Source organism: Amblyomma maculatum, chromosome 11, assembly GCF_055883805.1.
Source record: "Amblyomma maculatum isolate TAMU_Amacu chromosome 11, ASM5588380v1, whole genome shotgun sequence".
NCBI classification, from domain to species: Eukaryota; Metazoa; Arthropoda; class Arachnida; order Ixodida; family Ixodidae; genus Amblyomma; species Amblyomma maculatum.
This window is the reverse complement of record NC_139354.1, coordinates 56,822,111-56,842,667: the sequence shown is the minus strand read 5'-3', so window position 1 is coordinate 56,842,667 and position 20,557 is coordinate 56,822,111. Positions and strand designations below refer to the sequence as shown.

General features: G+C 43.6%; 2 protein-coding genes across 2 annotated transcripts in view; one reads left to right on the top strand and one right to left on the bottom strand.

Annotated features, from left to right (window-relative positions):
* Positions 1 to 6,081, bottom strand: part of LOC146173838 (uncharacterized) — a 98,743-nt gene extending 92,662 nt beyond the window's left edge. Inside the window, exon 1 of the mRNA XM_084585281.1 lies at positions 5,973 to 6,081. Within this exon, the coding sequence (XP_084441407.1) occupies positions 5,973 to 6,081 (109 nt within the window). The remainder of the gene's footprint in view (positions 1 to 5,972) is intronic.
* A 3,269-nt stretch (positions 6,082 to 9,350) lies between these two features.
* The window catches only part of LOC146173837 (uncharacterized), a 29,247-nt gene continuing 18,040 nt past the window's right edge, over positions 9,351 to 20,557 (top strand). Inside the window, exons 1-3 of the mRNA XM_084584583.1 lie at positions 9,351 to 9,438; positions 10,487 to 10,707; positions 17,276 to 17,432. Coding sequence (XP_084440709.1) covers positions 9,360 to 9,438; positions 10,487 to 10,707; positions 17,276 to 17,432 — 457 coding nt within the window. The 5' untranslated portion in view covers positions 9,351 to 9,359. The remainder of the gene's footprint in view (positions 9,439 to 10,486; positions 10,708 to 17,275; positions 17,433 to 20,557) is intronic.

The window sequence follows — 20,557 nt, the reverse complement described above, 5'->3', positions numbered from 1 at the left end:
TTGTGGTGCTGGCGGAGACTCTTGAGAGTACCTTGGACTGCCAGAAGATCAAATCAGTCGATATTGTCGATCATAAACCCTGACTGCTCATTGGAGGGTCAAATTCTAAAGTTAAAGCTCAGCTACTTTGGTCATCTGATGAGAAGAGAGGAATCGCTGGAGAAAGATTTGATGTTGGGAAAGGTTGAAGGTCGCCGCAGATGGAGTAGGCAGCAAACGCTATAGTTAGATGGCATGCTCGAGGCGCTGCAGATGAATGTATGTGATTTTAGGAACATAGTGAAAGACCGGAAAGCGTGGCGTGATATATGGTCCATAGGGTCATGAAGAGTCGGACACGACTGAACTACTGAACTGAACTGAACTTTATGTGTGTTTCGCCTTTTGAAGCAACGTGTCGCGCCACATACCTATCCCTGGAATTTAGCATAGAGCTTAGTGTCAGAATCTAAACAACTGATCGAACTACTGCCTTGTCGTAGCCGATTGCGCGGGCGATTGCGTGACTCGGAATCAATGGAAATGAGTGAAGGTGATCCGAGAGTGATGACGATCGGAGCGCGAAAGCATGGCGACGATTCTGGTTATTTGTATCGGTCACGTTTTAGTCCCATTATCTTTAGTTTCCGGCGCTCGAGGTCAATAAATGTGATAAGGTTAGAGGAGAAAAGAGGATAAATGTTCGGTCAGTCCTTGGGTATTGTTAACCATACCAATTTTGATCAACTTGTTTCGTAATCTATGTAAGCAACAACTGTGGAATCGCTTGAAGAGAACGTAATAATTTCCTTCGGTGCCAAACATACATGCTTCGCCGCAACATTTCAATGACGTTTAGGTAGAAATTAAATCCCCGCGGGTATTATTCTCGATACACCCCAGAAGTACCTTATTAAGAAACGGTGTAAATTGCTCAATTTTGCACAAAGAAAAGAGCAACCTGTCCTAAGAAACAACGGCGCTGTTAGACTATTCCTCCTCCTTCGTTTAAGCACGCATGCTGGTGGAGTCACTGGCAGCGTAAGGAATGCATGACGCAACAAAAAAAAATGACGTAATCTTACTAGAAAGTGAAAGTTCGTAGGTTCAGTCTGTAGCTCGAGCCAGCGAGAACGCATCATAGGCTGTGCTGATATATGGTGTCTAAGCCGATACAGTTTTCGGTTATCCTCCAGATGGTGTGTGCTGAGATTGAAGGAAGAATGATGACCGCGGTGGTTTTCGCCAGATTTCAAGGCGGTAGAGCCAACGTATCTCAAAATGAACTAAATCACTATTTTCACGACTGAAAATTCAGTTTTTAACGTTTCAAAACACAACAAACTCGCTATGGTTAAGCTTCGGTTAAACACAGTGTGAAGCGATAGCTGAAGCATGGTTACACGTCAGTTAAACTTTTACATTTGACTTTGACTTTGGCTTTGACCTTGACGTTTGGTTGGAACATAGCCACTCACAGTGATTCTGGCTCAAGTTCCAACTAGGCCTCGAAGCTGTTTGAAGGTGACCAGAAGGACACATTGACCTTGGCTTCACCTGGCGTAGTGAAGATATCACTTCAACATCGATATCTTTGCTAGCCCGAATGAAGGCCAAGGCACTGCGTTTTACCCTAGGAGACACCTGTCCATAAAATCTTTCATATTGCATGTATACTTGCTTGAGTTCACTTGCTGTAAAGTCCATCTAGCACAGCTTGGCTTGATTGCCATGGACGAAGGCATCTCGCCGACAAGGCAGAAAGGAATAGAGGGATAAACACGTGGAAAGCCCCGCGCTCGTTGGGAGGTATACAACGCGTCCTAATGCAGAAACCTTGTTTCGCTGGTAATGCACAGAGCGGTCCGACAAGAACGCTTTTCTTCCCTGCCTTGTGATCTCGTGGCGCGACTACAGCGGCCTAGCCTGCGCGAAGAGTGGTGGCACCGATAGGCGGCAAATGTGATCAGGAAGCGCGCGTGTTGATGCGTGTAGCCTGACTCTCGGGAAAAGAGAAATGAGGCTCGCTTTCCGGGCTGCGCCTATTTTCTGGAGATGCGCAGGTTATCTACAGTCTACTTCGATAACTGTCGATGAGCTTGATCCAGATCCTAGAGCTAGAAAACGAATGTTTTGTCTGCTTGTATCCATTTTCCTCTTTTCCTCTGGCCATATTTCGGTGGATGGCGCGGACCTCACCCACATTTTCATGAACGAATCGGTCTCAGAAAAATGTGTAGCTTTTTTCTTCAGGCGCATTTGTTTTAGTATACTACATACTGCACAGTGGCGAGGGAGTTCGGTAGACGCGGATCGACAATCGTGATGATTTCCGATGGCTTTCGAGCTCGCTAGGAGAAAGGGGAAGTAATGTTGTACGCAACTGCGGCAACAGAAGTAAAGAAAAAAAGCCGCTACCTTCCGACAATTTACTTTCATCAGCGTTTAGAATATGGATTATAGGTATCATGCGACTAGCCCCCGTTTCCTCTATTGGCATGCCAAAAATGACCATCCTGAGGGAAAATTTGCGAAGATATTGTTCTCGAGAGAGGAGATAGGCGTAAAAAACCGCGTAAGCGACAATGTATGCACAAAGAGACAAAAACGAACCATCGCCCTGCGGAATGACAGAATGTACGCTTAAGAAAGTTAGCGTAGTAAAGAATGCCAGAATGTTATTTGGGCAGAGGACAGCAGAAAGATTGAAGATACAAGGTGAAAGCTAGAATTACAATTTCAGACATATTGGAGAGTCATCTGTCATTTTTGCGGTGAGTTACGCCGGTGCTGAGAAAATGATCTCGGAACACGGCCCTGCACCCTGCCCAGCCATCGAAAAAGAACAATTGGGACACTTTCACCTCCAAGGATCACTTAATCACTAATGGTCGCATACCTACCTCTGATAGCTCACACAGACTCAATAAAATACAGTGGTAAGCTATTGCATTGTATTGACTAACACCCAACATAGATAGCCTGGATATAAATAAGCCATGGGAACTTTATTGCGTCACCTACGGCTAGCGTGAATGGCTCAGGATACAGACATACCGCGTTGATTTCCAACTTGTGACGTAACAATACTCAATGATCTTTCTTTTACGAGCTATACAACCTGCCTGAAGAATGCTCGGGAATCCCCATTCCAATCTCATCAACTACCACGACGAGACCGGGTTATTCGCTAAAAAGGAGTCGTAATTCAGCCGCGTTAAAAGGAAAGCTTTCTGGGAAGGCGAACGACGATTCGTCTTCGGTGGGTAGCGCGTGATACGACGCACTATAAGGCGGTCTTCAACTACTTATCAGCATCGCATTTTCATGTTTCCTGCTTAAGTGAAGGAAGCCATACGCCCGGATACATATGGCAGGTGAGTGTGTATGGGTTTGGGGAGGGGGGGGGGGGGTGTTAGGTCACAAATCGCGTTTTGCTACAGGAAGATGATACGGGTGACTTTGCACCTCCATGGCAAAAAGACTCTCGTCGCATTTCTGAGCAATCGGATAATCCCAGAAATTAGGTCTCGCTGAAAACGGCACACACGACGATCATGAAAACTGAGTAATGAAGATAAGTCAACATGAATAGATATCGAGATGAAATTATACAGCGAAACATCGCATTTAAGCGTTACCAGCTCCTCTTTTCCAGCCTCCATTGCGGATCTTCGCTCATGTACAAGCACATCTGTACTCGCCTGGTTTCAAATTATTTAAACTGTTCCCCTGCTATATGACGCTTACGCATAAGCATTGTGGTATTGCAGTAAGATACGGTACGGTCCACTGTTAAAAGGAGCATGAGACCGCGTGGCTGCCGCTGTTTGCAAACTATGTGCACAGTAAACGCTGCTGGCTGTTCTTGCCGACCAGCCACATGGTGCCGCCTATTCACGCCAGATGTCGGCGGCAGTGCATTGCAAACTGTTTAGGTTATGCGATCGCAGGTTTCCTTAACTACAGTACTATACATGACATGTAAGATCACCAGAAATAAAGCCTTCGCCTCACGTCAGCTTTATATGCATGCCTACATACCTAGAGGCTGCGTATGAAACAAGGGATCCAAGTGTCATCGAGTACTGGTTTCCCATCTCACCCTCCCTCCTCATAGGCCAAATCCGACCTGGCACCTGGTGCTAGCTCAGAACTCGGTCGTATTATGTGATCCTGTAGCGTCTCACAACGCATCGACAGATCAGTCCACGGCCAAGCTATCTGCCATCTACTCCTGATTTTTCGATCACCCCGTCGAGAACGCCGCAGCTGCTTTTTCAGGAGAAAGACACCCTAACTCTGTCGGGATAATGGTTTGACGAAGACTACTGTGGTCGATTGACAGGTTTGAACTTTACAAAAATCAGAGCCGACCAAGAACACAGTGGCGACAATCACTGGGACGGTCAGGCAGCTTCATCGGTGATACATGAATAGCGAAATTTATTTAGGATTATTTTGATGCTATTTCAGCTTCGAAGCTATAAGCAGCTATAAGCAGCTTTTGAGGGATAACGAAAGCAGACGCAAGGATTATATAAGCTATGCAGAGGGGATCAGTTCACCGCCAATAGGTGCGCCGCCTTTGACTGAGGCGTCCGTAAGGGGAAAGCGAAATGCAGGCACTACTGACAGAAGTGTTGCAGAGGGTGAGCCAGTAGTTTTTGCTTTTCTGTCATTGCAGGCCCAGGATTACCAGGACTGAAACACCGATAATAATTAACTTGGATAATCCCAAAAACGAAGCGAGAACTAACGACGAGTTAAGCGTCTTCAGGTACAAAAAGCGGTCAAGAGAGTCCAGTGCGCGCGCACAGAAGGAATCAAATCCTTAGCGCTCCCTCCGCTCCTACTCAGGCCATCGCAGCCCATACATCTTTGGTAGGGAAAAAAAAGGAAGCAAGCGTGCATATGGCTCCAGCTGTGATTTGTCGAGGGCGGTTCCAAACTGTCACACGGTTGAAACCGCGCCGTCTATGTTGGCCAGCTTGCTCACACATCCTTTGAGCGCGCGCGCGCACACGCACATGCACAAACGCGCACGCACACGCGCACGCACGCACGCACACACACACACACACACACACACACACACACACACACACACACACACACACACACACACACACACACACACACACACACACACACACACACACACACACACACACACACACACACACACACACACACACACACACACACACACACACACACACACACACACACACACACACACACACACACACACACACACACACACACACACACACACACACACACACACACACACACACACACACACACACACACACACACACATTCACGCGGGCACTAGCCCGAAATAAGAACACGCGTGAAACACTCTAAATTAACGAACTCCAACTCGAGAGATGCTAAAGTTCGTCCTATTTGTTTGCGTTCGCAATGATGCAATTACATTTTGTTTCATACAGACGCTGTAACAGGAATATGTGTAACTTCAAGCAAATCGACGTTTTGAGTTAGGGCAATAGGAAGGACGGTATTGGCGCAATGTAAGCGCTACAATAACTTATAAGAAAGCAATAAAACTGGGCTTTTCAGAGGCATTGTCTTTATCATTCCACCTTACATCGTACTGATTCTCTCCCAGTAGAAAAGAAATAAGAAATAGAGAACCCCGTCAAAGTAGTGTTTAGTTCTCTCGTAACGGCAGACTTTTTTTTGCAGTTCTGCAGTTATTTCTGTAGTGCGTTTTGATAGCCTGTAGTTCTGTATAATATATTTATATCGCAGTTACAGAAGATTCTGATATATTGTATAAGTTTGTGCTCTCACAAGGAGTTCGTGACCAAAATTGGCACAGACTTTCTCTTAGGACAACAGGATAATGTTTTACTCTTTTTACTTTACAGTGGATATAGACAATGCTTTTGCCTACGATGTATTGGATGTGGTTACGTAACCAAGCTTATAACGCCCGTCCTTGTGATTGGTTATAATCTCACTTGAGACGCCAATCGGTGCCGAGACGCTGGCAGCGGCCCTGGTCACCTGGAGGAGCAAAGCCAGGAGGAGGAGCCCGCTCAGCGGCCGGGTCGGGCAGCCTCGGGACATAGGAGCGCTACCATGACTCGCCGAGGCCCACGCATGGCTGGCAGTGGCCGCTCGATGCTGCGCGGTGGATGGCGCCGGCCTTGGATGTGCTATTCAGTGACTGCGCTGAGACCACAATTGTGCGTGCGTCCTCCTTCTCTTTCTTCAGGGATTGCAGCTAGACTGGTTGTTGTTGTTGTTTTAGTTGTTGACATCGAATGATAAATTCCCGTACAAGGTCACCAACAATGACCAATACTGAGCAGGCGAGACTCCGATCCTCGCCTATGTCGTAATTATGAAACATCACTAAATTAAAAACTTATCCTAACATGTACATATGCGAAAGAGTAGGTTTTGTGAGATGCACGATCAACATAATCAGATATAATGGGTTTAATTAGGCGCCTGGAAATGATATGTTGGAAATGGGTGTACACTCATAATTATAGGTGCGAGACTGAAAATGAAGGAAAATGCAGGAATATAGGCAGCTTCCTTTATTATGGGCCATATAGGAGTCACGAGCTCAATTACCTTCTTAGTGACATGGTGGCGATGGTGGCGATGGTGGCGATGGTGATAATGCTGGCTTGTAGGAGAGAAAAGTATAAAATTACAATTCACTTGGAATAAATCTTTCTTTAGTGTGAGCTTTCAATACTTATTTTATTTTCTAAGATAAACGTGTTCAGTTACGGATCGTGAAAAACAGGAATCTTATGGGGCGTGTAGATATATCCGGAATCAGGCATAGTGGTACTTTATGCGGCCATTTTTCTATTTTCATTCGTTGAAGACGCGTTTAACCGCAATGCCTAAAATAAAAGCGCTCAATGATGATGGTGCACACTGTAATAAGCTGCGTGAGCAAAAAAGTGCGCCACGAGAAGGCCGAGCCCTCGGATATAGTTCGCTGCTTTATTTCTTGAAACAGATTCTATTTGGCACTTCTTTTATTAAGCAATCACCATTGAAATGGATGATAGAACACCAATTCTGGTTTTAACACTTTACAGAGTGAAGAATGGAGATTTTGGGTTAAGGTAGGGCAATTCTTCTCAGTCAGTTTTTCACCCCGATTAAATATTACAGACCTCTGTCATCCATGCTAGAAACGAGAGATCAAAATACACAGCTGTCGAAGAGAAAACAGCATCATTTCTATGCACTGGAGGAACCTCTGAACAGCCATCGATAATAATAATGGCAGCGTTTGGGCGAGTTGGTTAGACATGTTAAACCTCGAAAGCGCATAAAAAACACACGGACAACAGCAAGAGACAGACACACGAGCGCTTGTGTGTCTGCCTCTTGCTGTTGTCCGTGTGTCTTTTATGCGCTTTCCAGGTTTAACATCGATATTAAGCAGTCACATAGGTACGAGACTGAAAATGGACGAAAATGCACGAATATAGGCAGCTTCCTCTAATATATATACATGCATTTATTCTTTCAGTGGTGCGTATTGACAATCCTTTATGGTCTTCCACAATACAGTCGCTTACACTCACACCTTGAAGTATTTGTGTCCTTTAGCTCAAGTAGAAATTGTCAGGCTTCGGAGGCAACAGCCAACCTCTGCGGCTGTCACTAATGTATACAAGTGAAACACACATGGTATATTTAAAGCGATGGTAAGGAATTTGGTCTCAAGATCGGTTTACCAATAAAAATGAAATATATGCATGTGCTCCCGGAATGGCAAATGAGTTATAAAAACGTGTTTATTCTCTTGTCAATTGTTTTCTGGATGATATAGAGCTCCGATAAAGGCCTCTTATTTGGTAATTGAATGATTTGCTTTATATACACCGTTCCGCACAAAGTCTAAGCCATACTTTCCAAGACATTAGTTCATAAGGTCGTCCTTTTACGGCGTCATCCTTCTGGCAAGCCTCGACCTTGAGGCTCCCGCGCCTACCATTGCACGAATGCCTATTGTATGCCAACTAATAACTGGCACAAGGATATATCTTTTACGCTTTCAGCGAAAGATTGACTTTCGATCAATGGCGCTTATTGTTTGTTTTCTGATATTACAACCTTGATTGGTTGGTAAGTGTTATAAACATCCAATTTTTACTAACTCATGGTCTTTTTTTTTCTGGTCTGCGTACCTCTTTCATCAACAGGGTGCAAGCAACGATGCGCGGGTGACAAAAGATGAGAACGAAGATCGGAGGCGAGCGGTGCTAGTCCGTCGACGTCGCACGGCCTTCAGGGGCGGGGCCCATGCGGAGGTCACCCAGGGCGTGCTCACCTGAAAGCTAGGTACGTCTCATTCCGTTGGCCTCATTTCTCTTGACGATGAAAGCGCATCATTACCGGGCAGTCCCTGCCTGCCCACCAGTTAGCACTCGTCGTTAGGCGATATGTGTAGGTAACCGGTGTTCATAATATGTCAGACAGAAAGCAGCAATGTGACGACGAGCATGCTGTGTAGAAACGCACTGTGATTTGAGCATCGGCAGAAAACAGTAACGGAACGAATATAGAAATGGGAATAACAGGTCATGTTACATGCTTACAATTTTTTGTCACTGTGACATGTGCGGTCACAGCGGCCACAGCATTCCAAATTACCAAGCGCATTATTTTTCAAGCCGAACGTTTTCATTGACCTCGTCATCCAATGAGCCTTCATACGTGGCTCACTTATTACCTACCCCCTGTCCTTAGGTCAAAAGCTTGCATTTCACAGGACACTGCTCTTCCGGGACAGGTTTAATGGTTCGATCGGTGCTTTCGTGATCATGTTGCCAGGCGGACTGATTGGCAGCATATTTAATGGTTTGATTTGATTTATAGGCTCTAACAGCCTCATGACGCTTTAACTCGTCGTTTGCCGGCTCCTTAATAAAGTTGTACATACATACATACATACATACATACATACATACATACATACATACATACATACATACATACATACATACATACATACATACATACATACATACATACATACATACATACATACATACATACATACATACATACATACATACATACATACATACATACATACATACATACATACATACATACATACATACATACATACATACATACATAGGCTCAAACAGACGTATAGGAAACCGGCCATGATTACGCCAAATCCGGCCTCCTGATCAATGATGTCATCACTGGTACAAGTCGACGACATTATCCATGTCATTAACACATTGATACGCAGCCTTCAGCAGCTCGTCATGATCTACCAAGCACACTGGCCGCAACGTGGCCTTGCGAGTGGGTAACAGCGCTGATCTGTTCTTAGGACCGATGCAACACCAATGGCACAGGGCTTTCTGCTGGTGGCAGCCCTGGTCACCGGGTGTCTACCCCGGGCGTCATCGGTGATTTATGTGCCGTGTGAGTTGGTACCGCTTTCACTTGGTGTGTTCTTGCTTCCTGAAGAACATTGAGAGGTTGATGGGAAATTTATACTCTTTGCTAATAAGAAATGTCAACTATGGCTGAAACTCTAATTTGAATGCCGGGATCGGTCGTAAAACCACTGAGAGGGAGGTATTTAGTAACAAAATTTGCGTGTAATGCCGTATCTCACAAATAAAATAAAGAAATCTTGAATCAGAACTTGTCCTCTTGTATCTGTGAAGCAAAATTGTATGTATCATACATAAATTGTCGCTATTTCTAAGAGCAGTGTTACTGACATTGTTGTACAGCGTTCTTTGGAGACAACACCTAGAAGGAATAACATCCCTTACAAATCCCAGTGTGCTAAGAAAGGAGTTCGTTTTTACTGGGACCGACAGGTAAGCTCGGAGGTTGGCCGACAAGGACTACCGGCAGCATGGTGGCACTGACGTCATGCGAGTGGGCAGTAAACGTAGTGGATAAATCTGATAGAACATTTTTTTGCGACTGTGGTTTCTTCTCTCAGCAACTAATATGTATTTGCCTCTCCACAAGAGGTCACATAGCCTTCAAATGTCAAGTGATTCAATTCTACTATGGGCATGAATTTGAGGCTATGAAGCTGCATGTCTGGTTTCTTCCCTACTTCTAGCATGCTTGTTATTCAAACCGTATTTTGTTCTCGCTTGAATTTACTTTTTGTACGCCCTTAATTCTTCTGTATGAAAGGTTTAGTTTCTACCTGTACGGTCATGTATATATTGCCTTCAGCCCTGGAAAATTATATAGCCTCTTAGCGATCAGCTACCGTGATCTGCTCACGCGGAGACCGAGCTACATCGGGAAAGTGGCCCAACAGTACTCACCGGTGCCACCGGTGCATTTAAGATAGATATCTCATTTGCGACTAATGATCGCATTGTGCTACATCTCTATATTAACGCGCTCATGGCTTCACTAGCAAATATATAATGTTGTCGTAATCAGAAGTGAATACGAAGGGCTAATGACGTACTTCCGCTCTCACGGCTGTCTGCAGATGTGATGGAAGATACCTGCGATGGCCTTCCCCGAACGGTACAGCTTCCGGCCACGGGCCCTGGCTCCGCAATCATCGTGCGCTCGCACCAGGGGGCGCACTACAAGTCAGGACTCACATGTCACTTCCGGGTCAAGACGGCGAACGCGTACCGGATCGTGGTTGTCTTCGAGACGCTCCAGTTCCCGGGAAACAGCGGAAACTGCTCGGACTCGCTTCTGGTAGCGTGGAATGTATTTCTCCTTTTTCTGCTGATTTTGATCTACAGGAGAAAAGGCTAGCATGCGAACCGATTGAAAAAAAAAAAAAAAAGACCTTATAACAGAGATCGAAGAAATTGCTCCTATACGCGCGAGGTACTAGGCCGCACTGCCATAGTTACACGCTTGCACCACTGCCTTGGAACATGCATGCCTTTTCCTCCCAATACTTTTCCCTGTCCTACCACCATACATTCTCGTCATTTCGTCATAATTACAAGACGAACCTGAATTCGTGCCTACCCGCAGTTTTTGCAGTTTGATGGTAAAATACATAACTGTGTTCTTACTTATATACGTAACCACGGAGGATAATGCAATATTGCCATCATCATCATCATCATCATCATCCCCATCATCATTATCAGCCAGACTACACCCGCTGCAGGCCTAAGCTATCCTATTTTCCTCCATATAACCCCGTCGTCTGCTAGCTGCATCCACTATTGGCCTCTGCAAATTCCTTAGCCTCAACCACACACCTAATTGTCCGCTGCCACCTGCTACGCTTACCTTCCCTTGTAATCCAATTGGTTACTCTTAGAGACCGCCGGTTTTCTTATCTTCCCGCTACATATCCTGACCATGCCCATTTGTTCTTAATTTAAACTAGAATGTCAGTAACTGGAGTTATTTCTCTACCCATTCCGCACGCTCCTATCTCTTAACGTTAAACGTACCATTTTTAGTTCCATAGCCCTAGTCCTTTTTATTAACCGCCATGTTGAACCCATTTAATTTACCTCAGTGTTTCAGCCTCATAGGGGAGTGCAGTTAAGCTGCAACTGTTGCATTCTTCCCTCTTGGGCGGTACTGTTAAGGTCATTCATTATTTTCATCGAGATCATTATTCACCGATGATCACATGGCACTAGAAGTAAACGGGTGTAAAATGTTTCGTGAGTCACACTTTTCAAAAGTTATGTGACTAAAGATAGCTTACCCTTTATCAACAACTGTTGCGGTTTGTTTGTTCTTTCTCCGCTATGTGCTCCAGGGCTTAGATTGAGTAAAGTGGCTTTTGACCAAAGTTCATCATCTATTGCCCAGCAGTAGGCTTTTCTATAAGCTGACTTTCCTTGTAACTGTGCAATGCGGAGTGCATGCTGCGTCGCATTTTGTTTCTTCTACGAATCTAAGTCGCAGCAAAAAGTCGCGACTAATGCGTTCCATCATTCACGAAGTTTCCCTAAACATCGGAGCTTATCTAAAATCATGCCAGGAGCAGGGAAAAGAAATTACAACCTGAAAGTCCAGACCACGTAACAGAATTTTCGACTTGGCGCCCGGTCACTAAATCTTGCCTAAGCGATGAAAGCTTCAGGCGTCTCTGACGGCGCTGGAGAGTAGTACTACGCGCTTTAGAAGTCGATACGTTTGCGGGCAGAGAAGGTGCGCTTCTAGCTTTGCTCATGTCGTTCGCGTAGCAGCATCGTTGAACGAAACTCGAAATGGGGAAAAACTGAACAATGAGGGATGGTTAGGAAGTGGCTCTACAGCTGTCTCTACTGAATGTGACCTAAGAAAGTATTGAAGTCCCCTATTCGACGAGATGTCGGACTATTTGGCAAAACCTTAATCTCGTATCAATGTGGTTCCTGGGGCCCTGGAAATGTATCCTTAGTTTCCTTCATATTGTCACATAGTCGTGACAAGGCCGTACACACCAAAAGACGACACAGGCGTGATGGTGCTGAAATACCTCTTTATTGGGGCTGACTTGCGCCCGCAAGAGAACTAAGCAACTCGGCGGTGGCGATAGCAACAAACGTGCTCGTCGGTCGTCGAACAAACAATGCCCGTCACACTCGTCAACGCTCAATTTAAAGGCTGTTCAGAACAAACTAGATAACGTCGCAAGCAGCTACCAGCACAGGCTGGAACATTGTGGAAAGACACTCGAGTGGCCGGAACCTTCGAGACAGATCTCGGTGCATCTTGCGCTACAACGAAACTGATAAAGGTGTGACTCGCGGCATCAAGCATTAACAAACAAAGAATACAGAACTGATACGCGATCCAGAATCAGAGTAATAAGGCCGTATGTCGGCGGCTGCTAAAAAAACAACAAATACAGTTTTGAAGGTTTCGCGGCAATATGAAGCTGGAGGTTGCCCCACTGCCACCATGAATTCACGCTGTTGGCACAAATATCTCGATAACAACCATTGTACGTAATCAATACAAGTAAACAAAACGCAGGACAAATATTATCGGAACGGAATGTAAGGTATCTGGGAATATTTTATTTTCGTCTAGAAAAGGATTAAGAAATAAGAGCAAAGTAAGATGACCTCATAAATACTTATTCTGTTTGCTCTTTTTATTTTACTACCATATATTTTGCACTGACCTGATGAAAGATAGCGATTACATTCTTGATGCAGAGTTGTTTGTCTACAGCTTCCTTTTTTTTCTAGTCATCAATGAGGATAGGATCACTGTGCTATTGCTTGTTTTCCTATATTATACAATTTTGTGCTGCGTGCTTGTCTTATCTGTCGTGTGAAACAAGTCTGTAGATAAAATATTGTAGTGTTAGATTAACTAATGACGATCATCAGGAGTGCGTTCACACGATATGTTCAGTGCGTTCTCTCCAGGTCCACCTTGAAACGCTTAGGGTTATTTTATGATCATTAAAGCCTACGAGGTAAACACAGCGTAACAGTGAAAACATAACAATGACTTCAAGACAGTTTAACGATGTCTACAGCCTGGCGTGACGTAACAGGCGTCTAACGGGGAATTGTGCAGTGACTGTACACAATTCTCTGGGTGAAAACAGTCGGAGAAGGATGCGTCCGAGAAATAAGTCAACTATCAAGCACTGTTGCAGATCGGATATTACCCGTCATTAGCTCTTTCATTCAAAACAAAAAATATTTGTGAGGTTTATTCATCATTTTAAAACACTGACATCATACAGCAAGAGAATTGCGTTGTGTTACATTTTCCTTTATTTCAAGTAATGTAGGCTGGTAAGACATCCGCTAGATTCAACGCTTATTTAGGAGTCATTATGAGCTTATTTTCGGTTATATTTGGAGCCTAACGCGTCACAGAACAGTACTAAACAGTAAAAGTGTGGAATGTGTGCAATAGGGTTCTTTAGTGGTATTTGGAGTCCGCATCAGGTTTACTTAAATCAGTCTCTGCAATCGTTGCAGAATCGTGCGATTCGTTTTATCACAAGAAACTACACACACGACAGTATTGCATAGCTCCACACCTCCTTAAATACACAAACACTTCAGCAGCACAGACGCACTTTACTTCTTCAAACTCTTCAAACTCTGTCACAGCTCTCCCACGTTTTGACTTCAACGTATTCGCCCTGCACCATCTCTCATCGCACCGACCATCCATTAAATATACACCTACTGCATTGCAAGACTAACTTGTTCAAATGCTCCCCATTGCATTTGGCTATTAAACTTTGGAACGAGCTCTCGAGTGACGTCGCGTGTACTAACAATTACGCGGCAATTTTTGCTGCTATTTCTTCTTTACAGGCGTGCTAATTTTGTTCTGTTTTTGCATGTATTATCTGTAAGCGTGCAACATTGTCTGCCCCCCCCCCCCCCCCCCACCCACCCTTTTATGCAATACCGCTCTGTGGGTCTTTAAGGGTATTTTATATAAATAAATATATACTGCAGCGTTGTTTTCGTTCAACATTTTTTGATGCGCTGCGGTATCTAAGTGTACGATACCGGAAACCTCTACGTTGTAATGTGGCCTCAAAGGACAGACCTTTCTCTGCCAACGACACGAATGACGTATCGGAGGAGGGGCGATGGGCGGCACTTGCCTTCAAGTGGTGCGGTGTATTGGTGTGGAATGGCGTGGAGTGGTGCATTCGGTCTCGTGCGGTGACAATTAACTTTTTTTTTATAATGCTGTTACGTTATTCAGGGGTGGGAGGTGATGGTGGATCGGAGATTAGTAGTACATGTTTTTTTCCGCCTCTCGAGCCGCGCGATATCAATTTTGGAGCCGTAGAGGACCAGTATCCAATAGGATACAATCATAGACAAAGATCATATCCGGCAGTCATCCGGCCTTATTGATCGATGCGCGGCCAATCTACTGCACTGACGGCACAGAATCACGAGGCACATCGTCTTGTATGGTATATTTAAGACATGTTGCAGTCTCGCTTTTTTATCTTGTCTCTGGGCGGTATTTATGCACTCATGTTCTCAACGTCTACCCTTGTTCAGTGTTCTTTCATACTGTGAAGCCATCTTCACTCTCTTGTTCTACCCTGCCATTCTGCAAGCGTGATAGCTACTAACAGCGGCTTTTCCTAGTACTAGACAGTGTGCCTTGAGATTTTGACTTGCTTTGATGTTTTACTACTTTGATTTATTATGCTACATTTTGTTGCAATAAAGATGTTGCGCACATTTCAGTTGTAGCGCTTTTTGCCTGCACACGAACTTTAAATTGAGATGAACAAAGAGACCTTTGCTTCATCCAATGCCCCTGCGCTTGCTTCAAGCAGTTTGCAAAAAGCGTGGAGTCCTTCTCCTCTGGCACAAATGCATAACAAATCACTGAAAGAGACAAGATAAGGAAGTGATACTGTGATATTACTTTTCTTTTCCCAAAGAAGCGATAAAAGACGACGTGCGCCGTGAATGTGTGTAATCCGTGCAATAGATCAGCCGCGCATCGATCAAGAAAACCGTAAGGCTGCCGGACAGCGCGAGCAGCCAAAAGCGACCATCAGCCCCGAAGTACAAAAATAGCCTCACCTTACACGAAACAGGCGCTCAGACAGTCATTTAGAGAAACATAAGACGCGCACATGCATAATACTGCCACGACGCTGTCATATATCACCGCATGGTGACACCAAAGCAGTTTTAAAACGGTGCTCCTGCATATCGCAAAGTTTTTGTTCATGACTATACTTGACCGTCCGCATATTTTCGGCATATGCTCGTGTGTTCACGAATTTTCAGTTAGCGACTGAATACTCGTGTGCTCACAAATTTTCAGTTAGTGAACAAACAGTTAGCTTTACTCTTCTTTCTCTCCTTTGTCCGCTTATTGACATTGTCGTATACTATGAATAACATAGGCGTCATAACCGCTCGCGCTAGCTCAAAAGTACTACGGCAGGAAAACATAGCTATTTCTTTATTTTTACTGCACAAAACTATTGTATGTATCTTTCTTATCATACCCTACCCACACAACGAGTGAAACAGGTTGAGAGCATAAAAAATGCAGAGCTTGAATAATTACGGGCTTGCCATCAACAGCAGTATTTTTCTTCCTTTATTTATTAAACTTTTAAGAATCAGCATAAAAATGTAATTGGTATTTTTAACTGCCGTGTCTATATAATGACGCTGCAAAATATTTTTATTTTCGCGTTATTTATATTATGAGAAATCATCTTTCGGGGAGAGTGAAACATGATTTTGTACAACCAACACCCTGTTTAATGCTCTCTGCACGGGCCATAAGGTAACATGAAGTGAGGAAATTATTATTCAAATAAGAAAATAAATAAATAGGTGACTTATCTTTACGTTACAAATAAAAGAATAGCCGCATTCATCTATGCAATTAATGATGTTGATAATGATGGCTTATTTCTTTGGATACTCTTTCTTTCTTTTTCTTTGGATTCAGGTCTAATAGCTGAAGTTAACGAATTTAAATATCTTGGTGTGACATTAACAAGCAACTTAAACTGGAACACTCATATCTCTAACACTTGCTCGTCTGCATTTCGAAAACTTTGCTTGTTGCGCCATAAGCTAAAGGATGCCCCTCTCAAAGTTAAAAGATTAGCATACGAAACTTTTATAAGGACTAAATTAGAGTATGCCTGTATTGTATGGGACCCGTATACTGTCACCAACATAAACGCTCTAGAGCGGATCCAAAGGAAAGCCGTCCGTTTCATGTTTTCGCAGTACTGTCGAACAATCTCTGTCTCTACACTGATGCAATCGAATTCAATACCTACCCTTCAATCCCGGCGAAAATTCCTTCGACTGAAATTTTTATACTTATTGTTTAACCATAAACTTGGAATAGATTCTTCACCGTACCTGCTAGTATCGAACACCAGACAAACCCGACACTCTCACCCCCTTTCTCTTACCCCGTACTTTGCTAAGACTAGGTTATTTCAACACTCTTTCTTTCCACAGACCATCAGTGATTGGAATAACTTGCCAGCTACCTGCCTACAGTCTCTTGACCTGATTTATGACCATGTTTAGCTTTGGTTATGCTGTGCCATTATCTTTTTCATTTACCGCTGTTTGTGCTTTGTTCTGTTCGCATCTTGGTATTATTGCTCACTCGTAATAACTTGTTTGTAATCCACTCCTGCTTGGGCCTCACGGCCTGCAGTATGTACTAAATAAAATAAAAAAAATTTATCGTCAATGCCATTACAAGCCTCTCATTTCCCTGTCCTAGATGATGAAAACGATTACTGCCCGGACGCATTTACTAGAAGAGAAATAACCTTTTAAACCACATTCCCTCGTGGCAGCTTGCAAACGTGGAACAGCCTACCGGACCGATCTGCACATCCGCCGTAAAAGAGGTGATCAGCACTGACAACGTCCTCAACCTGACCTGGACTACCGGGGGCGGTGACGCGGCTTCCGTCAACGATGGATTCGAAGCTATTGTCACGGCCTACAAGCGTAAGTCTGAAGTCCGGTTTAGATCGCAGTCTGAGTTTCTAATCACGACCGGATCTGCTCACACCACCTTCATTTTACAAAGCGGAGCTTGCTTGTCTGGAGTGCTCGAGCTCGGTTCGGCGGCGATAATGATTTTTGGGAAGCAGCTACTGAACTTCAAAGATTGTAATTGTTCCAATGTACAGTCCACTAGAAACGCAGCCTCTATAGCGAAAAGCCCTTCTCTCCTTGAAAAAAAAAGACCCGCGTTGAAAGATCGATAAGTTGCTCCACAGCAATCCCGTCGAATGACTCTAGTGGGCTTGCATCTTTGAATGAAGTTTTTGCCATTTCCTTGGTTTTCTGCTTGTATATGAAAAGCTCAGAGTAGCTTCAGCTAACAGATGCACGTTAAACTGATAGGGCGACTATCAAATTGAAAAAGGTTACTTGTAAGGTGGTTACCAGCGCAGTTATTCGGCCCTTACTAAGTATTTGTTGCTCATTTTACCAGCGTGAACACCTGAAGACGCCCAGAACCTGCCGTAGAAAAAGCACAGTGAATGTCTTCTTTTAGCTGAGAAAACGTTACACAGTAGAATCAGAGTCCTTCACTATTTAAAGGACTCTGGTAGAATCTCCTAATCCAGCGTTGTTGGTAATGCTGCGAGGGCTCCAGTGGAACCACTGAAAAAGTGGTGACTATTCGTAAATATTTAGGCTGTTATTGTGAAAATCTTCCATTTATTTTTTATTTTTTTCTAATGGGAGCAAGGAGATTGAATTCCTGTTACACTCTTCGGAGGGAAATGCAGAGCCTTGAAAGAACCCAGCAAAGCAGTGCACAAATACACACTAATGAAAAACTGAATATTTTTGCTCATTCACGAAGGAACGTCATTCAAACAACGCCCCCATAAAGAGCAAAATAAATAACTCTGTGACAGAAAACTAACAAAATACTACAAGACCTCTTCTAGATGACAGCTTTGCACACTTTGTCGAACGTTTAGTGTCCAGGATCTGTCCTTTTTGACACATTCTATTGCTCTTATTGCGTTCTGTCTCACGAAGTATGACTGCAAAATGATTTTTATTTTGCTTTACCTTCTCCAAAGGAAACGCCTTCTACAAATATTAAACAAGTGTCACTACACGGCTCAGAGCAGACCCCTGGGCGCCACTGTTTCACAAAGACTGTACATTAGAATGTAAACTCCAATGACCTTTGTAAAATGGTTATAAAAATTGCCACAGAGTTAACTGACTTTTGAACAGATTTGCGTATACGTGTACACGCTTATATAAATTTTTAAAGATATTTTATTGAGGCAAATGTCCGTTGCTGCTGCACACATTAACGTTACTTCATCGCATTTTTAACATTGAAGGTCACATTAGGCCCTCTGAGCGCATAACCGCCTTTGCTTTCCTCGGATGTTAGCGATATATGCTCCGCAAGGATAGGAAAAGAAACTGGCAACACATTTTCTCCAAACACCGCACGAAGTTTTGCGCTCAAATTTGTCCGAACATGCTGAATTTTCGTAAAGAAGAAATGCTAAGCGCAGTTCTTGGGAACTGTTCATTCTTTAAGATAAAAATTTGTCTGCCTGCAAGACGCTTGCATACGGCGCCCTTATGTGCTTCTTATTCTATTCTTTTGTGATACTAAAATTTCGTTTTTTCACCTCGTGCCGGATTCAAGACCTCCAGTCTACTTTCTAGGTGCATTTTCATGCATCAGGCGGCAAGTGTGTGTTCGTAATATTCATAACCAACCCATTATGCTTGTCTCAAAATAAATGTGTGCGAATGCATTAAATGGTCACCGATTGACACTAGCAGCATGCTGCATGGAACAACTGAGAGACCAAGACAGCCAATCTTAATATGGCAATCAATGCTATTTAGTACCTTTTCGTGAAACTGATGGATCGAAGGTATTAGAAACGCTGCAGATAATAATACGAAAATGCACAGAGCGGTGAACGAATAGCGGTGAAAATCTGACATCATGCTTCTGCGTTTTTAAAAATGGCCCCACGATAATGAAACAGATCCTTATTTATCTGCATTGCCGAGCGTCTTCCTTTTGAATCTCGTGACGAAAAAGCCTGTCGATCTGCGCGAATTTCGTTAGTTAGCAACATCCTTAACAGGTTCTTTTGATCAATAAAGAAAGCGATGGAGTTCAGCGGGAAACCTGGTCACCATCATATGAATCAGCGAATTCCTTAGTTTCCCGTGTGAGCTTAATTTTAGAATATTTCAACATATTTAGGAAGGGGCTCTTAAGCTAAGCCTTGGAATAAATTTGCAGGTGGGATGAGAAATTACCTTCTCTCGCCTAGACACAACATTGCTTGGAGGACGATGCTCTAGGTAACCTTTCACCCTGTCATTAATTGTTTCTAACTAAAACCTATTTTCCTGCCCAGTATATTAACACGGCTGAAAAGTACATTTTAAAAATTTTCTTGCTAAAATAGAAGAGTAAATTGCTTGCAGAGTTATGTAATGTTTCTAATAGAGTTTTATAACTGATGGAAATGTCAACAGCAAGCTGTAGTGCCTTATAAGGTAAAGACTCAAACAATTGTGAAATTATATTTGCTTGGAAGCTAGACACGATGCTTAAAATTGAGAAACTGTTCGGGGCTTCTGTTGGCAAATTTATCGCCAACAGCAGCCTCGCTGCACCCACTACTGGGCAAATGCCACTCCCATATCACTGAAATTAGCACGGTCATATGCCAACTGATTCAGATTTTCTCCTGAAAACTTCGTAATATCATTCGGCCACCTATCTTCCTGTCTCTCCCCTGCTACGCTTTCCTTCCAATGAAATCCGACCAATAACCGCTAAGGACCATGGGTTATCATCTCTTTGCACGTCACATGCTGTTTATGCCCATTTCTTTTTATTTATTTCTAATAAATATCATTAAGCTGCGTTTGTTTCCTTACACATTATCCACGCTGCCAGTGTCTTTAACTTTACACATGCCATTTTCCGTTCCATAGCTCTATGAGTAGTCCTGAATTTAAGTTAGTCTGTTTTTGTTAGCCTCCACGTTTCTGTCCGATATGTTGGTCTAACGTTGCCCCCAATGTGTTATAGATTCTCTTTGTAAACACCTTCT